The 19,095-nt window shown below is 43.3% G+C and overlaps 1 protein-coding gene across 31 annotated transcripts in view; it reads right to left on the bottom strand.

The window, feature by feature from the left end:
• POSTN (periostin) overlaps positions 1-19,095 on the bottom strand; it is a 54,323-nt gene that overhangs the window by 8,678 nt on the left and 26,550 nt on the right. For 4 of the 31 annotated variants that reach the window (XM_083483345.1, XM_083483320.1, XM_083483342.1 and 1 more), the window contains exons 12-20: positions 16,411-16,541; positions 12,863-12,993; positions 12,462-12,564; positions 11,645-11,712; positions 8,274-8,319; positions 6,574-6,648; positions 4,341-4,385; positions 2,613-2,708; positions 1,862-1,951 (exon numbers count right to left, since the gene is read on the bottom strand). In XM_083483345.1, coding sequence (XP_083339471.1) covers positions 1,862-1,951; positions 2,613-2,708; positions 4,341-4,385; positions 6,574-6,648; positions 8,274-8,319; positions 11,645-11,712; positions 12,462-12,564; positions 12,863-12,993; positions 16,411-16,541 — 785 coding nt within the window. The remainder of the gene's footprint in view (positions 1-1,861; positions 1,952-2,612; positions 2,709-4,340; positions 4,386-6,573; positions 6,649-8,273; positions 8,320-11,644; positions 11,713-12,461; positions 12,565-12,862; positions 12,994-16,410; positions 16,542-19,095) is intronic. The other 27 variants (XM_083483346.1, XM_083483323.1, XM_083483322.1 and 24 more) reach the window with 8 other exon arrangements.

The following is a 19,095-nucleotide window of genomic DNA, read 5'->3' as shown; positions in this document are numbered from 1 at the left end:
CAAAGAGACTCAGCTCTATTTTTCAATAACATTTGGATCAGGAGAAGCTGTGCAGGCCCTGAACTGATGCCTGGATGCAATGGTAGGATGGATGAGGCCAGGGCCGGATTTAGGTTTGATGAGGCCCTAAGCTACTGAAGGTAATGGGGCCTTTTATATGTCCAGCTGTCCTTTGCAAACAACAAATTGTTGCTGTTTTTTGTGTTGAATATATGCCATATGGTAATTTGTGGACCTAATAGGTATCTAAAGCTATTTGCACATAACGAAATATGTATTTTATCAAAGTAATGGTTGAAGTTATCTTATATTTTGGAAGTGTACATCCAGTTTTTTCCCTTTGGGGGGCCCCCAAGAGAGTGGGGCCCTAAGCTATAGCTTGTTTAGCTTATAATGGGCAGGTACAAATAATAAATTACAATTATAGGTAAATCTGGCACTGGATAAGGCGGCTGCCGCCAGGGGTAAGGTCCTGTCCGCATAGTACATCTCTGCTCAGAGAACGGCACTGATTTGTTGACTTACTACCACGCCAAGTTCAAAGTATTACTATCAGTGCTTTCTTTCTGGTGGTACGCAGTGCAGCGACCTTTTGGAAGGAGGCAGGGGGGCTCTCGGATCCTGTCAGAGGATCGCACCTCCTTCCCCCAACCCGGGAAGTGTTTGCCCATCGCTTAGGGAAGGAGGCACGATGCTCTGAAAGTCCTGGAGTCCTCCTGCCTCCTTCCCAAAGCAGGGCAGGGGAGGCCTCTTCACCGGGGCAGCGGCGCCCTGGTAGTTGGGCAGGTGGGCGAGGGAGCATCAAGCAGCTAACCCAGTGGCGTAGCGTGGGGGGTGCAGGGGGGGCCGGCCGCACCGGGCGCAACATCTGGGGGTTAGGGTTAGGGGGCACAAATCCACGGGTTAGGGGGCGCAAATTACTTGCCTTGCCCCGGGTGCTGACAACCCACGCTACGCCACTGAGCTAACCGACCCTTGCCACCCAGCCTTGGCATTAGGCCACGCCCCCCACATGCTGGACACTCCCCCTGCTTGTTGGAGAGCGCCAGCACTTTTTCCTGGAAAAAAAAGCACTGGTCTGTATTCATATATAAAGTCCTTAACAGCGTGGGGCCAATTTACTTGCAAGATAGTGTTATCCTATACATGCTCATTGGATCTCTTCGTTCTGCAGAAATGGCACTGTTAGAGGTGCCGCATAATGCTTGTTCTGCAAATAGTACGAAATCAAGCTTTTAGTGAAGTGCTGCCTACACTTCGGACCTCCGTGAAGGTTGGTATTAGCCAAGCATTGTCACTGAACACTCTCTGATACCTACTTTAAACATTTTTGTTTAGGCAAGCCATTCCTGACATATCTAAGTTGGATGTGCTTGCATCTGTTTTTAGTTTATTGTTGTTTTTAATTAGTTTTTGAATGTTTTTCAATATCCGTTTTCAACTATCTTTTTTAAAAAACCTGTATTTTTTTTAAAAAAAATAAGCTACTTTAAGGTTTTATTACAATCAAGTGGTATATAATTTTGTTTATACAAACAAACAAACAAACAGATATGCAGCAAACAGATAACAAATAAGAGGAACATGAGATGGCAATGAGAGAAGATGGCAATGAACGTTAAGGTGGGAATGGAATTCCTTGATTCAGGGTTATTTCTTCCTCCTCCTAAGGTATTTTCTCAAGAACTGAGATTATATGGCCATTCTATGAAAAGGTTTGTTCTGCTTCTGGTAACTATCTCAAATGGCCCAGAATCAGAAGTGGACTCCATCAGGAAACCTTTAAAACTGTGCATATTCTTTTCGTTATAAAGCTTTTGTTTTCAAAACTGGGCGTATTTTTGACACATTTTTTTTTTACCTTGAATGATTCTTTCTTCGGTCACTTCTTTTTCAGTCACTTCCACAGGGTAACCATCAATTATTTTCGTGTATTTTTTAATTTTAGGCTCTATAAAGATGTTTTAAAAAGTTAGAGACGGTCAATTCACTGGATTATTTCGATGTTTCCCCATTGTCTCCGTTATGCAGCCATTGGGGCAAGAGGGTCAATGTTAGAAATGGTTAGATTCAAAGTTCTTACTCAGGGCTTTGTAGAAGAGTGCAAAGAAAGTCATTTACATTCCCAAGCATGCCCATGTCAAATATTCACCATCTCAAGCTATGAACATAATGTATTATTTAAAAATAAATAAATATTTAGTTGAGCCTTTGGGTAGACTGGCAGGTAGTTTTCATTTTTTGGTTCACAGCTAGGATGACAAAACATCAAGTTTCTTGAGGCTCGGTCATGATTCTTAGAAACATGCTACTTATGTTAGAATACGAAGGAATCAAAAGAGTTTTTCCACATTCCATCTCATGGGTACAATTCAGAGGGCAGGTGTGAAAAAATAGAGAAAGCAAAAATTCAGTGCACAAAATGAAAAAAAAGAGAGAAAACATTCCAAGAAGAAGGGAAAGCGAGGCAAAGGGTTTAATAATAAAGCCGTATAGTTGCAATACATCATTATAACACATGCTAAGAAGAAATCCAGCAGTTTAAGAGAACTGGGAACTGCCTCTTCCAAACCATTCTGGTTAGTAATGTGCAGTCCATGAGACATATTCACCTCCATGAATAACTTTAGTGATTGTCTCGCCTTCCCTGACCAGCTTAAATTCTGGGTCCCCTTCAATCACTTTGGTGAGCCTTGTAATAGTGGGCCCTGAAAAGCATTATTTCAGAATGGGAAGGTGCGTTATAAATATGACGTACAAAGTGAACAATGCTTAATGAAAATGCCTCGGACAAAATTAACTCCTACTCATTTGTGTCAGAGCCAATCCTAAAGCTATTGGGACTAGGATATAATTCTTCAGAGTGATGCACCATCTATTGAATGGACTCTTATATCTAGTGCTTTTGGGGGGTGGATGTAGGGGTACGCATACCCCTAAACATTTTGGGAATTTAAGTTTGGCCTCAAAGAGGGGCAGTATTTCAATATGAGTAGGAAAATGAGAGTACCCCTAAACATTTTTTAAGGAAAAAAACCACTGCTTATATCACTTTCACAGTCATGGCTTCCCCCAAAGAATACTGGGAACTCTAGTTTGTTAAGGGTTGTTGGGAGACTCCTGTTCTGCTCACAGAGTTACAATTTCCGTCTTTCCAGGGAACTCTGTGAGAAGTCTCCTAATAACTCTCAATACCCTCAACAGTTTCTACAGTTAACAGCCTACACCTTTAACGGTCTAGATTTCTTTAGGGGAAGCCATGACTGGTACATATGGAGGCCACTGTTGTAGACTGGGTTGGGATTCCAGAGCATGAATATGCAAAGGTAAAAAAGGTAAAGGACCCCTGGACAGTTAAGTCCAGTCAAAGGCGACTATGGGGTTGCGGCACTCATCTCACTTTCCGGCCGCGGGAGCCGGTGTTTGTCCACAGACAGCTTTCCGGGTCATGTGGTCATCATGACTAAACTGCTTCTGGCACAACGGGACACTGTGACAGAAGCCAGGGCACACAGAAACACTGTTTACCTTCCCACCACAGCAGTACTTATTTATCTACTTGCACTGGCGTGCTTTCAAACTGCTAGGTTGGCAGGAGCTGGGACAGAGCAATGCATTCAAACTGCCGACCTTCTGATCGACAAGCCCAAGAGGCTCAGTGGTTTAGACCACAGCGCCACCCGTGTCCTGAAATATGTAGAGTGTTTGATCCTGGTGTGAATTGATATACATTAAATGCAACTGTGTAATCCAATGTGTCATGGATTAAGTAGGCCTGCAAAAATAGAAATATGTGGAACATGGGAGATATCTGCTCGTAATAGCTGTGCAGGCTGGTTCAAGGTTTTGGCATTTCTGGTTCCCATCTGCTGCTTTTGTGCCTCTGCTGTTTTGCGGCTATAATATTTTGGCTGCAAACTCAACAGAAGCACATTGGCCACTTGATGATGTCATAGAATCATAGAGCGTGCAGCTGGAAGGGACCACAAAGGTCATCTAATCCAACCCTCTGCACTTCAGGAATCTTTGCCCACTGTGGAGCTTGAACCCACAACCCCGAGGTTTAGAGTCTTGTGCTTTCTTGACTGAGCCATCCCAGAAGTATTACATTAAAAGTGGCAGCAGCCATACATTAAAAGGAAGTAGGGAAGGAAGCATTTCCCTCTTCGAGGTCAAATGAAGTACAGAATCTGGAAACTTTGCTTGGTCCTTGGCTCCCTGGCTGTGTGATTTTTCTGCCCTAAAAATATTTTTTTTTTGGGGGGGGGAAGCTTGATGCTTTGCTTCATAGCTGGATATTATGGAAAGTCTATTAGTTATCCTCTTTCATGATACATTACCTTCAATCTCTTTTCGAACTGTGGTGCCGCCAACTACTTTTATTTCTGTGATAATGATAAGAAATATTTCAAGAGAATCAGATGGCTGCAGTTTTTAAAACGCTTTTACGTTGTGCTAGGCTTCATAATCTAAACATAAGAAAACATTTGACCAGCTCCGATAAAAAGCTAAGGGCATAATCTAATCCCATTTAAGTACCAGGACCTGTTGAGTTAAACACATGCTCAACTTTTCCAGCAAAGTCAGTGGTGCTTAAAAGTGCCAAACTATGCTTGAGTTGTATCCACCACTGGCTTATTTGCTTATTCATGCTGGCTGTAAAATCTCTTCTGTGTTTCCATGCATTGTGTCTAAAATACATGTTGAAATACAGAGCCAGAGCAGAACAACCAGTATTGTCCCGTTATAACCGCAGCCTTTCCTTTCAGCTGTCAGAAACAAAACAGAAGTAAAGTTGAGGGAAAACATGGCACCCCAGAAACATCACCAGAACCTGCTTACATAGAGTGTTCACAGCCATGTAGCATTTCGTATTGGATTTACTTTCCCTCTTCAGGTTGCCAGTTGGATGAGGAGAACATCGTGCACACAACACAAATTAAATGGGGAGGCGAACAGCAGCACGTACACATTTCGGAACTGGTGTGGACAAGCCCTTTCCTTTTGAATGAATGATTGGAATATGGCTTCCTGAAACATTTCCCGACCCAAGTATCTTCTAGTCTCTCCACACATTTGGGAGGCCCTGTGAAGAATGCTTCTGTGTTCTTTTGTGGCTGCCAATGTTGCAATTGTTGGCATATAAAGAAAAGCTGGAATTGGCTTCCAAAGAGGACTGTTCTTGAGTCATCAGAGGTGGGATTGTGAGCAACGTTGAGAAGCCTGCCCAACACAAATCATACCCTGGGGCGAAGCCAGCGGTAGGATGACGAGTCTGGCAGCCAATGACAAGTTGGCTGCATAGAGGGCGTGATTAGCACTCACTATTTTCTCTGCTTATTTAATCTCCACTCGGGGAGCTGCTTTTCTAACCTATAAGCCTGGCATTACTGAACGTTAGTCATTGCCTTTGGCATAACTCAATGTGAGTCACTGCTCTTGGCTTCCTTCTAGAATCCTGGGATCTGCATTTAAGGCTTGTAACAATCATAGATCTTTGAGGGGTCTCTTAACAGTTCTCAGCCCCCATAACTAGCTACAGTTTCCAGCATTCTTGGAGAAAAGCCATGGCTGTTAAAGTGGTATCAGAGTGCTTTAAATACATGGCATGGATGCGACCGTGTGATGAAGCAGACTTACTCTTTCAAGCCACAAATACAATCATTACAGAACTTAAAGGAGAACGATAATAAAGAACTTGCATTTTCGGTTAAGTTATACCTCTATATGACCCAGTCTGTGCTTGCGGCAACGTATTATTAAGCCCACTCTATATTCCCCTTTTAGAACACAAAATGAGCATGGACTTGGTTGCCTAAGTAACCCTGATCTTATTAAGTTTTCCCTTCATTTTTTCATCGCCAGTCTGTAAAGTCACACATTGAATTCAAGGTTAGAGCATTTAAAACATTTTTCCCCCAGTGTTCTTCTAAGGTAAAAATTGGAAGTGGATTTGTTGAGAATTGTGGCTTGAGAAGTCCAATCCATTGTCATAATCATTTGTTATTTGTACTGACAAATTTTAAAAACCCACGCAATCCACTTGCAAAAGTAGCAGGAAGTTCTCCAATAGATACCATCAGGTAAAGGGAGTGTAGCGGTTGTTGTTGGGAAAGATGGAGGGCACAAGAAGAAGGGGACGACAGAGGACGAGATGGTTGGACAGTGTTCTCGAAGCTACAAACACGAGTCTGACCAAACTGCGGGAGGCAGTGGAAGACAGGAGTGCCTGGCGTGCTCTGGTCCATGGGGTCACAAAGAGTCAGACACGACTAAACAACAACAAGCGGTTGTTGCCTCCACCTCAAAATCAAAACAGATTGTTTTCAAATGGGCAGTGGATGTTCTTCTAAATTAATCTGTTTTAATTGGCCTCTTTCTGATTTGGATAGGCAAAGGCCCACCCAGCACTAATTTTTTCAATAGATTAAATTTTGGTGGCATCTCTCGCTTTTACCTCACAATTTCAACACATTGTGGGCTTTTTTCCTTTCAACAAACTCAAAGTCTCTGAGTTTTATTTGGCTATATCTGCTATTATTCATATTACTCCTTCCAACCAACCACTTTTACCTTTTCGGATGCTGGGCTCAAAGCTGCTCTCAATTACTTTAGTCCCGGGGTCAACAACTTTAATAATTCGGGTGGCTGAAAGTAAAAGAAAGCAAAAACTGGTGGATTTAGAAACGGCTACCCTACCCTTTTTAATGGTATTGGGGAACTTACTGGGATTGCATGAGTTTTATGTGAGATCGCCAAAACAGGAATGTGATGCCCTCAAGAGATGCAGACTGTGCATGCTTTTTGTTCCAGAGAACAAAAAAGAATCTTCTACAGAGTTAAACTAAACATGTGGGGAGGGGGCAAGCATGCTATTTCTTCTCCCTGCCACTGTTCTGATCACCCTCCACACATTAGAGGGAGAATTTCTGAAGCAGGGAGCTTCCTGTACTTGTGGAAGTTCCCCGTGAACAAACTCTGTGAAGAAGAATCTGTGAAGAGAGTTCCTGTCACATATACAATGCTACTCCCGTTAGCAAGACAACTGATGTGGTATCAGTAAACCTGTGGCCACCAAAGTCCTTTTTTTAATTTAAAAAAGTGATAGCTCAGTTGTTAGAGCATGAGACTCTTGATCTCTGGGTCGTGGGTTCGAGCGCCACATTGGGCAAAAGTTTTCTGCATTTCAGGGGGTGGACTAGATGAACCTCATGGTCCCTTCCAACTCTAAAATTCTGTGATTCTGTGATGCTATACCAATGAAGCCCTTTGCTAACAGATACCTCCTTTCTGACTGAAAGACAACTCCATACCATATATATATATATATATATATATATATATATATATATATATATGGACGCGGGTGGCGCTGTGGGTTAAACCACAGAGCCTAGGCCTTGCTGATCAGAAGGTTGGCAGTTCGAATCCCCACGACGGGGTGAGCTCCCGTTGCTCTGTCCCTGCTCCTGCCAACCTAGCAGTTCGAAAGCACGTCAAAGTGCAAGTAGATAAATAGGTAGCGCTCTGGCGGGAAGGTAAACGGTGTTTCCGTGCACTGCTCTGGTTTGCCAGAAGCGGCTTAGTCATGCTGGCCACATGACCCAGAAGCTCCCTCGGCCAGTAAAACGAGATGAGTGCCGCAACCCCAGAGTCGTCTGTGACTAGACCTAATGGTCAGGGGTCCCTTTACCTTTACTATATATATATATCTCCTTTTTAGGCTGAAAGCAATAATTTAAGCTATATTTTCCAGAATTATTTGTGCTTCTTTCACCAGCACAATATCTATATATTTGGGTGATACAAATGCAGGGCATGATCCTGCCGAATTTCAGTACTTCCAAGTCCCATGTATTCTGACTGCCTTTGCTTTTCCATATTAAAAGTCCAGTTGCACCTTTTAGGAAACGATTTTGCTGAAGGAGTCAGCTGAAATCTCTGGTTTGCATCTCACAGTAGAACAACAGCAACTCTTCTTCAATCCATGTACATCCATGAATGGACAGTTAACATTAATGAACATTCATGAATGGAGAGTTATCTTCACTATGAACTGAATGGAAAATCCAGGCTTCAAAATGGGTGATCATCTGCTAATGAATGAGTTTTAGGGACATTTGTTTTAGTGTCCACTCTGTGCCACACATGCAGTATTGCCCCCCAATTTCCTGACCATTATTTGACAGTTCTAGTTATCCAAAACGGACACTCAAATCCCTCCATCCCATCAAACATTTGCGACTGTTCATGTCCCCTTTAAAAATACTTACTGTAAAATGTCAATGGAATCTCTTTGAATGTGCTGCCACGGACATACTGTGGAGGGGAGAGAAAGATGAGTTAAATCTAGTGGTACCTAAAGGGAAGTGGAAAACAATACTTCACATTTCACAAGGAAGAAATGATCATCACACCGGCAGCACATGGGGTCAAGTTCACATGGCGAGAATGTCATCTGAAGCATGCAACACAGAGGAGCAGAGATCCTTGGAAGTTAATCTAGGACTCTGATTAAAAAAATAAAATAATAATCCCATTTTTGGCCAAGAACTAAATGTTCCCACAAAACACAGGGTTGCCAAAACTCCCCTCTAGTAAACATCTAGTAAAACTCAGCCTGTAGCCTGAACTTGTCATCAAAACTGAGCTTGCGTCCTGATGTTTTGTACCTCCACAGCTGGGGGCAGTATCCCTCTGAACAGCAGCAGCTGCAGGGAATCACAAGTTGGGAGAGCAGCAGTTGTGCTCTGGTCCTGCTCAAAGGCTTCCCACAGACATCTGGTTGTCCACTGAGAGGAGGATGCTGGCTCAGGATGCCATTGGCCTGATTCAGTAGGGCTGTTCTTACATTCTTACCACGCTGTGCATTTTCTTGCAACAGCAGTCAATAAGGTGGAGTAGAGGAGGTGAAACCAGGGGTGAACGAAGGCTAACCGACACCCGGGCTGGGGCAAACTATCGGCTGTGCATGCGTGGCGCCGCTACGTGCGATGCATGCACTGCGCAGATATGTATGACACATGTGCGGCGTCTCTACATAGGGCGCATGTACAGTGTTGCTAGGTAGCGTGCATGCACCATACGTAGCAACACCGCACATGCACCGTACATAGTGGTTTGCCGCTGGCGCCACTCGAGCGCCGTACGGACGGTGGCAGGATCCTCTGCCCGCCGCTGCAGCCACAAACGGAAGATCCTCCACGTGCAGCTGTAGCGGCGGCGGAGTAATCCCACCGCTGTCCATACGGTGCTTGAGTGGCGCCAGCGGCAAACCGCTATGTCATGTGCATGTGCACTGTCACTATGTACAGCGCATGTGGTGCAACATTGCACATGTGTTGTACATAGCAGTTTGCCACATGCGTTGCTCGAGCACTGAATGGATGTGAACGGCGGATCCTCCACATGTGGCTGCGGCGGCGCGATGGCTGCGTGCACCGCCGCGCCCGGGGCAGTGGGGTGAGAACCCCACGGGGTGCCTTCTTGTCACCCCCCAGACATGGCACCAGGAGCGGACCCCCCCTGCCCCTTTGCAATGCCACTGGGTGAAACATGCTATTGCAATGGTCGCAGGGCACAGACTAAGCTCTATGAAATGGGAGATGGAGACTCTCAATATGGAGTTATTCTTTGCTGCAGCTGCTGCTCTGAGTTCATTGTGACATTAATTTTGACCCACAGCTGTCACTGAAACCTCCACTTTCATGAGCATCTTTGACTGTGGGCGCCCAGGGCTCTGGGTGCCCTGCAGTGTGCATGGCCCTGGTACAGAAATTTGTGGGTGCCTGGCCACTTCATGGGGAATTTTGTGGGTGCTCGGACACCCAGGGCCCTAGGGAGTTGGCACCTATGGTGCACAGCTGTCAGGCGGCAGAGGAACCAACCCCTACAGCAGGTTGCCAGGAACGGCTAAGACAAGGAAAAGTCCTTGCCATCTGCTTTTTATTCAATATTTACAGAAAGAGGCCTGAGAATACAGCCTCTTGGAATAATGGCACTGTCCCGAGTAAATCTCCACCCTTCCTTTCACCCACTCCCCATTTCGTCAACAGGAGCAAGACCTTTATGGTTGTCGCTTGGGGCCGTCTGTCTCCAAGCTCTTGGCTCTCCTACTTTTAAGGCTCGCTGGAGTCTGGGAGATGGTGGGTCTTGAATGCTTTTTAGTAATAACGTGTCAGCCGGCTGCTCCAGCTCCTCCTCCTCCTGTGCTGCTATTTCCCAACTTTCTCCCTCATCTTCCCCTGAGCTGTGACTTCCCTCAAACCCCTGTTGTAATTGTGAACTGTCTTCTTCTCTGGAAGGGGAGGCAGTCACCATCATTCCTCTTCTGCCCAGAGCCTGACAACAGCATTCCCCTCTAATGCCTTGCAGAATCATAGAACTGTAGAGCTGGGAGGGATCTCAAGGATTAACTAGCCCAACTCCCTTGCAATTGCAGGAATCACAGCTGAAGAACCCCTGACAGGTGAAGGAAAGTCAACCTTTGAAACCTGCAGTGCAGAAACTGGAGCACAGAGCAAATTGGGGGCAACCCCTCAAGCATAGCTGTCAACTTTTCCCTTTTCTTGTGAGGAATCCTATTTGGAATAAGGGAATTTCCCTTTAAAAAAGGGAACAGTTGACAGCTATGCCCTCAAGGCTCTGAACACAACCAGATACCTTGCCACATACCAAATTATTTCTCTTTTCTTTGCCATTGGCCTCTACTCATTCCAGTTCATTTATGTGCTGTTCTCTGTATATTTGCTATCCTCTTGAACAAAAAGCCTTTGGGGAATTACTTGTTACTAAGGGCTCTTGGCGGGACGCGGGTGGTGCTGTGGGTTAAACCACAGAGCCTAGGACTTGCCGATCAGAAGGTCGGCGGTTCGAATCCCCGTGACGGGGTGAGCTCCCGTTGCTCGGTCCCAGCTCCTGCCAACCTAGCAGTTCCAAAGCACGTCAAAGTGCAAGTAGATAAATAGGTACCACTCCGGCGGGAAGGTAAACGGCGTTTTCGTGCGCTGCTCTGGTTCGCCAGAAGTGGCTTAGTCATGCTCACCACATAACCCAGAAGCTGTACGCTGGCTCCCTTGGCCAATAAAGCGAGATGAGCGCCGCAACCCCGAAGTCAGCCACGACTCGACCTAATGGTCAGGGGTCCCTTTACCTTTAAGGGCTCTTGGCACCCATGTCAAAGTCGAGTTTATGGACAGCCACCCCAGCTTGCTCTTTCAGGTGCACCAACCCCACAAGGGGCAGGTGTGCAATGGAGCAATGTTCATTGCATAGCCAGGAGGATGTCCAAAAGTGGAGTTAAGAGCATGGATCCTATTTGCAAAGCCCTCTTTCCACCTCAACTGTCAGGGTTGTGGCCATCAAAGTGTATTGATGCTAAGTAGGCAACAGGAAAAGAATGTCATGGAATTGATGATCATCAACATTTGGTGAAGTTGATATGCTTTGTGGGATAGGAGTTATTGATGTGTCTCTGCTTTGGGCATCTACTGGATGGTTAACTGCCCCACATCTCACTGACATTGCTGTTCTATGACAAACATATTTTCTGGCCTCATGGACAAAAAGCAGTGGAAATAAACCCACCAGTGTGATTCAGATTTGGCCCTATGTGTTATCACAAATTACAATCTAAAGAACATACCTTGAGCTGGATGTACTTAATCAATTTTTTCAGAATTGTGAGGAGCTGGTCATTTCCAACAGGTACATCTACATTTTTGTTTATAAAGAAAAAGATAAAAAAGGGATGATGAGATAACGATAACTTTAACACAGAGAGAAAATCCTAAGCAATACTCTGGTTTGTTCAAAATGGAAAGTCAGTAAAATGTTTCGGCTATGCCCTATATATGAATAACCTGAATTAGAAAACAGGAGAAAGGGATTGTAAAGTTCTCAAATGAACCACATTTCCTCAGAGTAATTATAAACATAAATATTGCATTTTTCAAGTACTTCTGTCCCAGAGAGCTAAATGCTTTATTTATTTATTTTCTATATTTATATACCAACTCTATACCGTCTAAATTACCATCTCTGGGTAATTTTTAAGTAAAAATTAAAACCATAAAATGCAACATGAAACAACTCGAAAGCAAAAGAAAACCAGCTCTAAACAAGAACTAAAATATAATTAGCAGCAGAGAATTATATCAGTACAATAGTGTGAAAACTGCTAAAATATTTAAGAATAAAAAGCCTGGGAAATAGAAAAACTCTTTGTGTGCTAAAAATACCATAACATAGGCGACAGCAAAGCTTTCCTGGGGCACCGCTCAGAGATAGGAGACGAGTATAATGTTCATTCATCTACCATCAGGTGAGATTTGTGCAGATGACTGAATCAATTTACCAAATGGTCAGATGCTACAGAAAACCTGCTTCCCTTTTGATTGGAAAACAGTGCATGAATGGTCTAAGGAACACGAGTGAATACATTACAATAATCCACAACCCACCTGCGGGATACAGGAGCTTGTCAATGACATGAATCACACCATTGGTCGCCATAAGGTCAGATTCCCTTGCTTTTAAATCATTCACCAGAAGAGTGTCATTCACCTAAGGATTAAATAATAAAGGTGAACAACAGAAAGAGAGAATACATTTCCAAACAGTTGAAATAAATATTATTATAATGTCTAGTATCTTATATAGTGGAATACACATGGTAAGGCAATGTTAGAAAATCCTCTTCTGGCAAAACGCTTTAGGGAGTGCAAGAGAAGCCAAAAGAGTTCTGACAAAATCAGAGAAATTTCTTGGCAGGTTTCGCACATCTCTCGGAATACTGTCTCCGTCCTTCAGCTTAAATTACAGGGTTAATAATTCTTGTCGAAAGGTTACTCTCAACACTTACCACTTTCAAGTACAATTTGCCGCCTTGAATAGTTTTGAGGATGTTGGTCACACGAGGTTCAAATCCGCTTCCGATGAAAACTCCTCGAGTTAAGTGATAAAGCAGAATATTCCTGAGAGCATTTTGGTCCCCTGTGGAAGAAAATCAGTGATGGACGTAAGTACGGTTGGATCAATGATTCCCCAAGCCTTTCCACTGGCAAGTAAAGTTTCCTACAGGGGAGCTGTTTATTTTTATTTTATTTTTTGTGCTACAGAGAACTTGTTTACCTCTAAGTCCTTATCCCAGAACAAAATGCCCTAAATTCAAGATCTGGTTCCCCACCCCCCCACATCCACAAGGAAAATCAGAGAGTTGAGCTGGGATCAAGAACCTCTGACAAGACCAGGGGCTCTTTCACCCTTGAAAAAGTAAAAATAAAATAAATGCACAGTAACAAGGTTGTTGCCTCTAGTAGTGTTCAGAGTTTCATAGAAAGCATAGTAGCCTGTGAATAATCCAAGAGATTATCAACTAGGGCTGGGTTTTAGTGTATTATGGATTTGTTTATTTCAACAGTTTGTGTATATCTTATTCACAGGCCCCTGAAATTCAACACGGGTATCAACTGGATATGGAATAACTGATTAGTTCAAAATTGGGAAAGGAGTACGACAAGGCTGTATATTGTCTCCCTGCTTATTTAATTTATATGCAGAATTCATCATGCAAAAGGCTGGACTGGATGAATCCCAAACTGGAATTAAGATCGCCGGAAGAAATATCAACAACCTCAGATATACTGATGACACAACCTTGATGACAGAAAGTGAGGAGGAATTAAAGAACGTTTTAATGAGGGTGAAAGAGGAGAGTGCAAAATATGGTCTGAAGCTCAACATCAAAAAAACTAAGATCATGGCCACTGGTCCCATCACCTCCTGGCAAACAGAAAGGGAAGAAATGGAGTTGTGAGAGATTTTACTTTCTTGGGTTCCATGATCACTGCAGATGGTGACAGCAGTCATGAAATTAAAAGATGCCTGCTTCTTGGGAGAAAAACAATGACAAACCTAGACAGCATCTTAAAAGCAGAGATATCACCTTGCTGACGAAGGTCTGTATAGTTAAAGCTATGGTTTTCCCAGTAGTGATGTATGGAAGTGAGAGCTTTATGGTGAGAGCTGGACCATAAAGAAGGCTGATTGATGAAGAATTAATGCTTTTGAATTATGGTGCTGGAGGAGACTCTTGAGAGTCCCATGGACTGAAAGATCAAACCTATCCATTCTTAAGGAAATGAGCCCTGAGTGCTCACTGGAAGGACAGATCCTGAAGCTGAGGCTCCAATACTTTGGCCACCTCATGAGAAGAGAAGACTCCTGGAAAAGACCCTGATGTTGGGAAAGATGGAGGGCACAAGGAGAAGGGGACGGCAGAGGACGAGATGGTTGGACAGTGTTCTTGAAGCTACCAACATGAGTCTGACCAAACTGCAGGAGGCAGTGGAAGACAGGAGTGCCTGGCGTGCTCTGATCCATGGGGTCACGAAGAGTCGGACACGACTAAACGACTAACAACAACAACAAATCATTCAGGAGTAGGTATGGTGATGAAGTTCATTTAATGTTCATGCGCAAACCAGGCAGAGGGCCTTCTCGGTAGTGGCGCCCGCCCTGTGGAACACCCTCCCATCAGATGTCAAGGAAATAAACAACTATCTGACTTTTAGAAGACATCTGAAAGCAGCCCTGATCTTTTACTGTGTTTTTAATGTTCTGTTGGGAGCCTCCCAGAGAGGCTGGGGAAACCCAGCCAGATGGGCGGGATATAAATAATAAATTATCATCATCATCATCTCCCGCCATGCATGTGATCACTCACAAGCAGTCTTCAATGTGGATCTTTTCATAAACTTTTCACCACCACCCCTTTCTCATCACTGTTCTCGATCTCCAAGCTTAAGGTCGTAAATCTGCCTGGCTCACTGTCATTGTTTTTTTGATTCCCTTCCAATTCAGCATGACTGCATGTGTATTGGAAACCTCTGCTGTGTACTCTGCCTGGTTTTTAAAAATGCATATTCTGTCTAGTCCTGCTGTGAGTGTCAGAAGCGTGTATTCTCAGAAAATATCCACTAATTAATTGAATACACTTTGTCTGTAGGAAGTGGAAGTTTTTCCAAGAAAAGTCAAGGATCTTTAAAGGCTTAAATTCTGGTCTATGAACGCAGTAAAGATTTGTAAAGGCTTAACGGTTAGTATCAAAATGTCCAAACAGGAGCTTTGTTGTTTTATTCTGCAATAGACAACTACAGCTACTACAGAACTTGGTAGAATAAAGAGGTGTCTTCCTCTTTTCAGTCCTAGAGACTTCGGGAAGCTAAAGTGGCCAAGAGAAATCACACAGTATCTCTCACAACCCGGGCTGGATTTAGGTTTGATGATGTCCTAAACTACTGGAGGTAATGGGGCCCTTTATATGTCCAGCTGTCCTTTGTCAACAACAAATTGACGCTGGTTTTTTGTTGCTGAATATATGCTATATGGTAATTTGTGGACGTAATAGGTCTCTAAATCCATTTGCACATAATATGTATTTTATCAAGTAATTGTTGAACTGAAATACAATTAAGAAGAAGTATGTTAATAGTGAAATACAACCCTATATATACAGTGGTGCCCGGCAAGACGAATGCCTCGCAAGACGAAAAACTCGCTAGACAAAAGGGTTTTTCGGTTTTGCGTTGCTTCGCTAGATGAATTTCCCTATGGGCTTGCTTCGCAAGGCGAAAACGTCTTGCACTTTTTTTTTTAAGCCGCTTGAAGAGGCGCAGTGGCGACGGACCGTGCTTCGCAAGACGAAAAACATCGCAAGACGAAAAGACTCATGGAATGAATTATTTTCGTCTTGCGAGGCACCACTGTATTAGTGAGCAAACCAGTGATATTTTAGGGAGCAAGCTAGCAGGCGGGGCCCATTACCTACATCATAGGAGCCTACACAACACAAAACACTGTGGCTGTATGTAGGGTTTATTTTAGTTGTTTTTTATCTTATGTTTTGGAAACGTACATCCAGTGTTTTTTCCCTTTAAATTTTTTTGGGGCCCCCAAGGGCATGGAGCCCTAAGCTATACAGTGGTGCCCCGCAAGACGAATGCCTCGCAAGACGGAAAACCCGCTAGACGAAAGCGTTTTCCGTATTGGAGGTGCTTTGCAAAACGAATTTCCTATGGGCTTGCTTCGCAAGACGACAATGTCTTGCGAGTTCCTGCTGGTTTTTTCCCCTCCCCCCCTTTTTCTAAGCTGCTAAGCCGCTTATCAGCTGATCCAATCAGCAGATAAGCCGCTAAAAGCCGCTAATAGCGCTAATCCGTCAATGGGCTTGCTTCGCAAGACGAAAAAACCGCTAGATGAAGAGAATCACAGAACGGATTCTTTTCGTCTTGCGAGGCACCACTGTAGCTTGTTTAGCTTATATGTAAATCCGGCACTGCTCACAACATTGAAAAGGACTACTGCAGAGAAGCCTCTGGCTCTGTGATCTTCTTTTTGCAACCAACTTACTTATCAGGGTCTGTTTCTCCTGCTCAGTCAAGCCTTTGAAAGCATCATTAGTTGGGACAAACAAGGTCCAGTCACCAGGTTGAGAAAGAACCTCTTCTAAGTCTGCTGCTTCCACAAGGCTGAGGAATGTGCTGAGGAAGAAAAGAGAGCACAAAACAATTAACAACTGCCCAGTTTCTGCATGAAGACAGGAACATTGTCCTATTGTTTCAGGTGAATGTCTTCACAGGCAGAAGAGTGTCCCTAAAGACAGATTCATATTATGAAGGAGTGAAGGGTGGCAAACTCATCAATCATCATCATATCCACCATCATGATCTTTTAAAAGCGTTAAAAAACTGCAAAAAAATCTAAAACCAAGTTTAAAATATTTCAAAAACATTTTCAGAACAGTTTAAAACTGGTTAGGGAACCTTTTAATGTTTGATGCATTACTGTATTTTAATATTTTGTTGGAAGTAGTGATTTCAGGGATTGCCAGGAACACTGTCTTTCAGCCATCAAATGCCTGGATAAACAGGGATATTTCTGAATTCCTCCTGGAAGTCAGTAATGAAGGAAACAAGGTGTACTTCACCAGGAATGGCGTTCCACAAACGGGGAATTGCCACAAGAAAGTCCTGTCATGGGTCAACGCCAACTAGGCAGCTCCCAGTGGTGGCAACACCATCAAGTTCCCATCTGCCAATAGTAGGGTCTGAGATGGTTGACACTGGGTAAGTTGCTGCTTGGGTCCCAAAACATTTAGAGCTCTGTATGCTAATAATAAGGGACGTGGGTGGTGCTGTGGTCTAAACCACTGAGCCTAGGGCTTGCCGATTGGAAGGTCGGCGGTTCGAATCCCTGCGACGGGGTTAGCTCCCGTTGCCCGGTCCCAGCTCCTGCCAACCTAGCAGTTCGAAAGCACGCCAAAGTGCAAGTAGATAAATAGGTATCGCTCCGGCGGGAAGGTAAACGGCATTTCCGTGCGCTGATCTGGTTTTGCCAGAAGTGGCTTAGTCATGCTGGCCACATGACCTGGAAAAACTGTCTGCGGACAAACGCCGGCTTCCTCGGCCAGTAAAGCGAGATGAGAGCTGCAATTCCAGAGTCGTTTATGCTAATAACAACCCCTTGAATTGGACCCAGTAGCTCACTGGCAGTCAGTGCAGTACATTCAGGTCTGGTGACACGTTGTCCCTTTGTTTTGCCCCCATTACCAGTATAGAAGCCACATTCCACATTAGCTCCAGCTCCAGACCATCTTCAAGGGCAGCCACACATACAGCACATTACAGCAGTCCAATATGGCACCCTCAGTTTGTTGTAGGACTCCCATTCCCATCGGGCTCTGCCAGAATGACCAACTTTTAGGGATTCTGGTAGTGGTAGTCCAACAACATCTGGATGATGCTATATTGGCTATATTTAGGCAATGTATGTGACTGAATTCTACTGGGGTGTTTCAGACATAAGCAGCAAGGCTGCTGCTTTTCATTTTTTCCCTCTTTTCCTTGAATCTAAAGAAAGAAAAAGCACCACAACCATGCTGGAATAGGAGCAACCAGCAAGAAGATATGAACAGCAAGGCGGTGAAAATATAGAACTCTCTTTTTCTGATATACCCTCCAAGATTTCTGGCTGGAAAATGTGGAAAGCAATAAATGATTCATTCTCCTAGTCAGATTTTTTTCCTGGAGAACATTATAGTTGTTTTTTTAAAAAATATATTGCAGTCTTGCCTCCAGCTTCGTGGACTTGATCATGATAATAGTTGACATTCGCATGCATACGCAATATATCTGCCAAAGTACATTTAGAGGTAGTATATATTTAGAGCTCCAAAATGCAAGTACCAAGACAGTTCCTGTATTTTTGCACTACTCATAAGGAAAATTGGCACAGATGCTGCTTCTCCTATCAAGACAGCATTAGAATTTGAATTCTTCCTTCCAACTGTGGTCTGAACTTTATTGTATTTGATTCCTTTGCTATGGCTTGCAGCTGATGCAAATAAAGATTCTATTTATATCTATCTATCTATCATCTATCTATCATCTATCTATCATCTATCTATCTATCTATCTATCTATCTATCTATCTATCATCTATCTATCTATCTATCTATCTATCTATCTATCTCTATCTATCATCTATCTATCATCTATCTATCTATCTATCTATCTATCTATCTATCTATCATCTATCATCTATCATTTATATCTATCTATCTATCTATCTATCTATCTATCTATCTATCATCTATCATCATCATCTATCTATCTATCTATCTATCTATCTATCTATCTATCTATCATCTATCTATCTATCTATCTATCTATCATCTATCTATCTATCTATCTATCTATCTATCTATCTATCTATCTGAGGTCTGAAAGGTTTGGAGGTTTCCCTGGGATCTAGCCCCAGCTTTTCTTTGAAAATTTCATTGCTGACTTATGAGCCACTGTTTGCTTTTTAAATTACTAAGTATTAAAATAATCGTTTCATTTTATGATCCCCCAAACCTATAATTACAGATGGCAGGCTATTCACTAAAAATGGTGACAAGAGTCATCCATTCACGACACTTTGTGGATTTTATTGTCCTTTTAGATAATTTTCACTCGAAGCCTAAAACAACAACAGTTAAACTGAGGGTGAGCAATTTTTTTAGAATGATTCTCAACATTACTCAGTCTCAGC

This window comes from Podarcis liolepis (genome assembly GCF_965112155.1).
Source record: "Podarcis liolepis genome assembly, chromosome: 17".
NCBI classification, from domain to species: Eukaryota; Metazoa; Chordata; class Lepidosauria; order Squamata; family Lacertidae; genus Podarcis; species Podarcis liolepis.
This window is presented reverse-complemented; position numbering and strand designations above follow the sequence as displayed.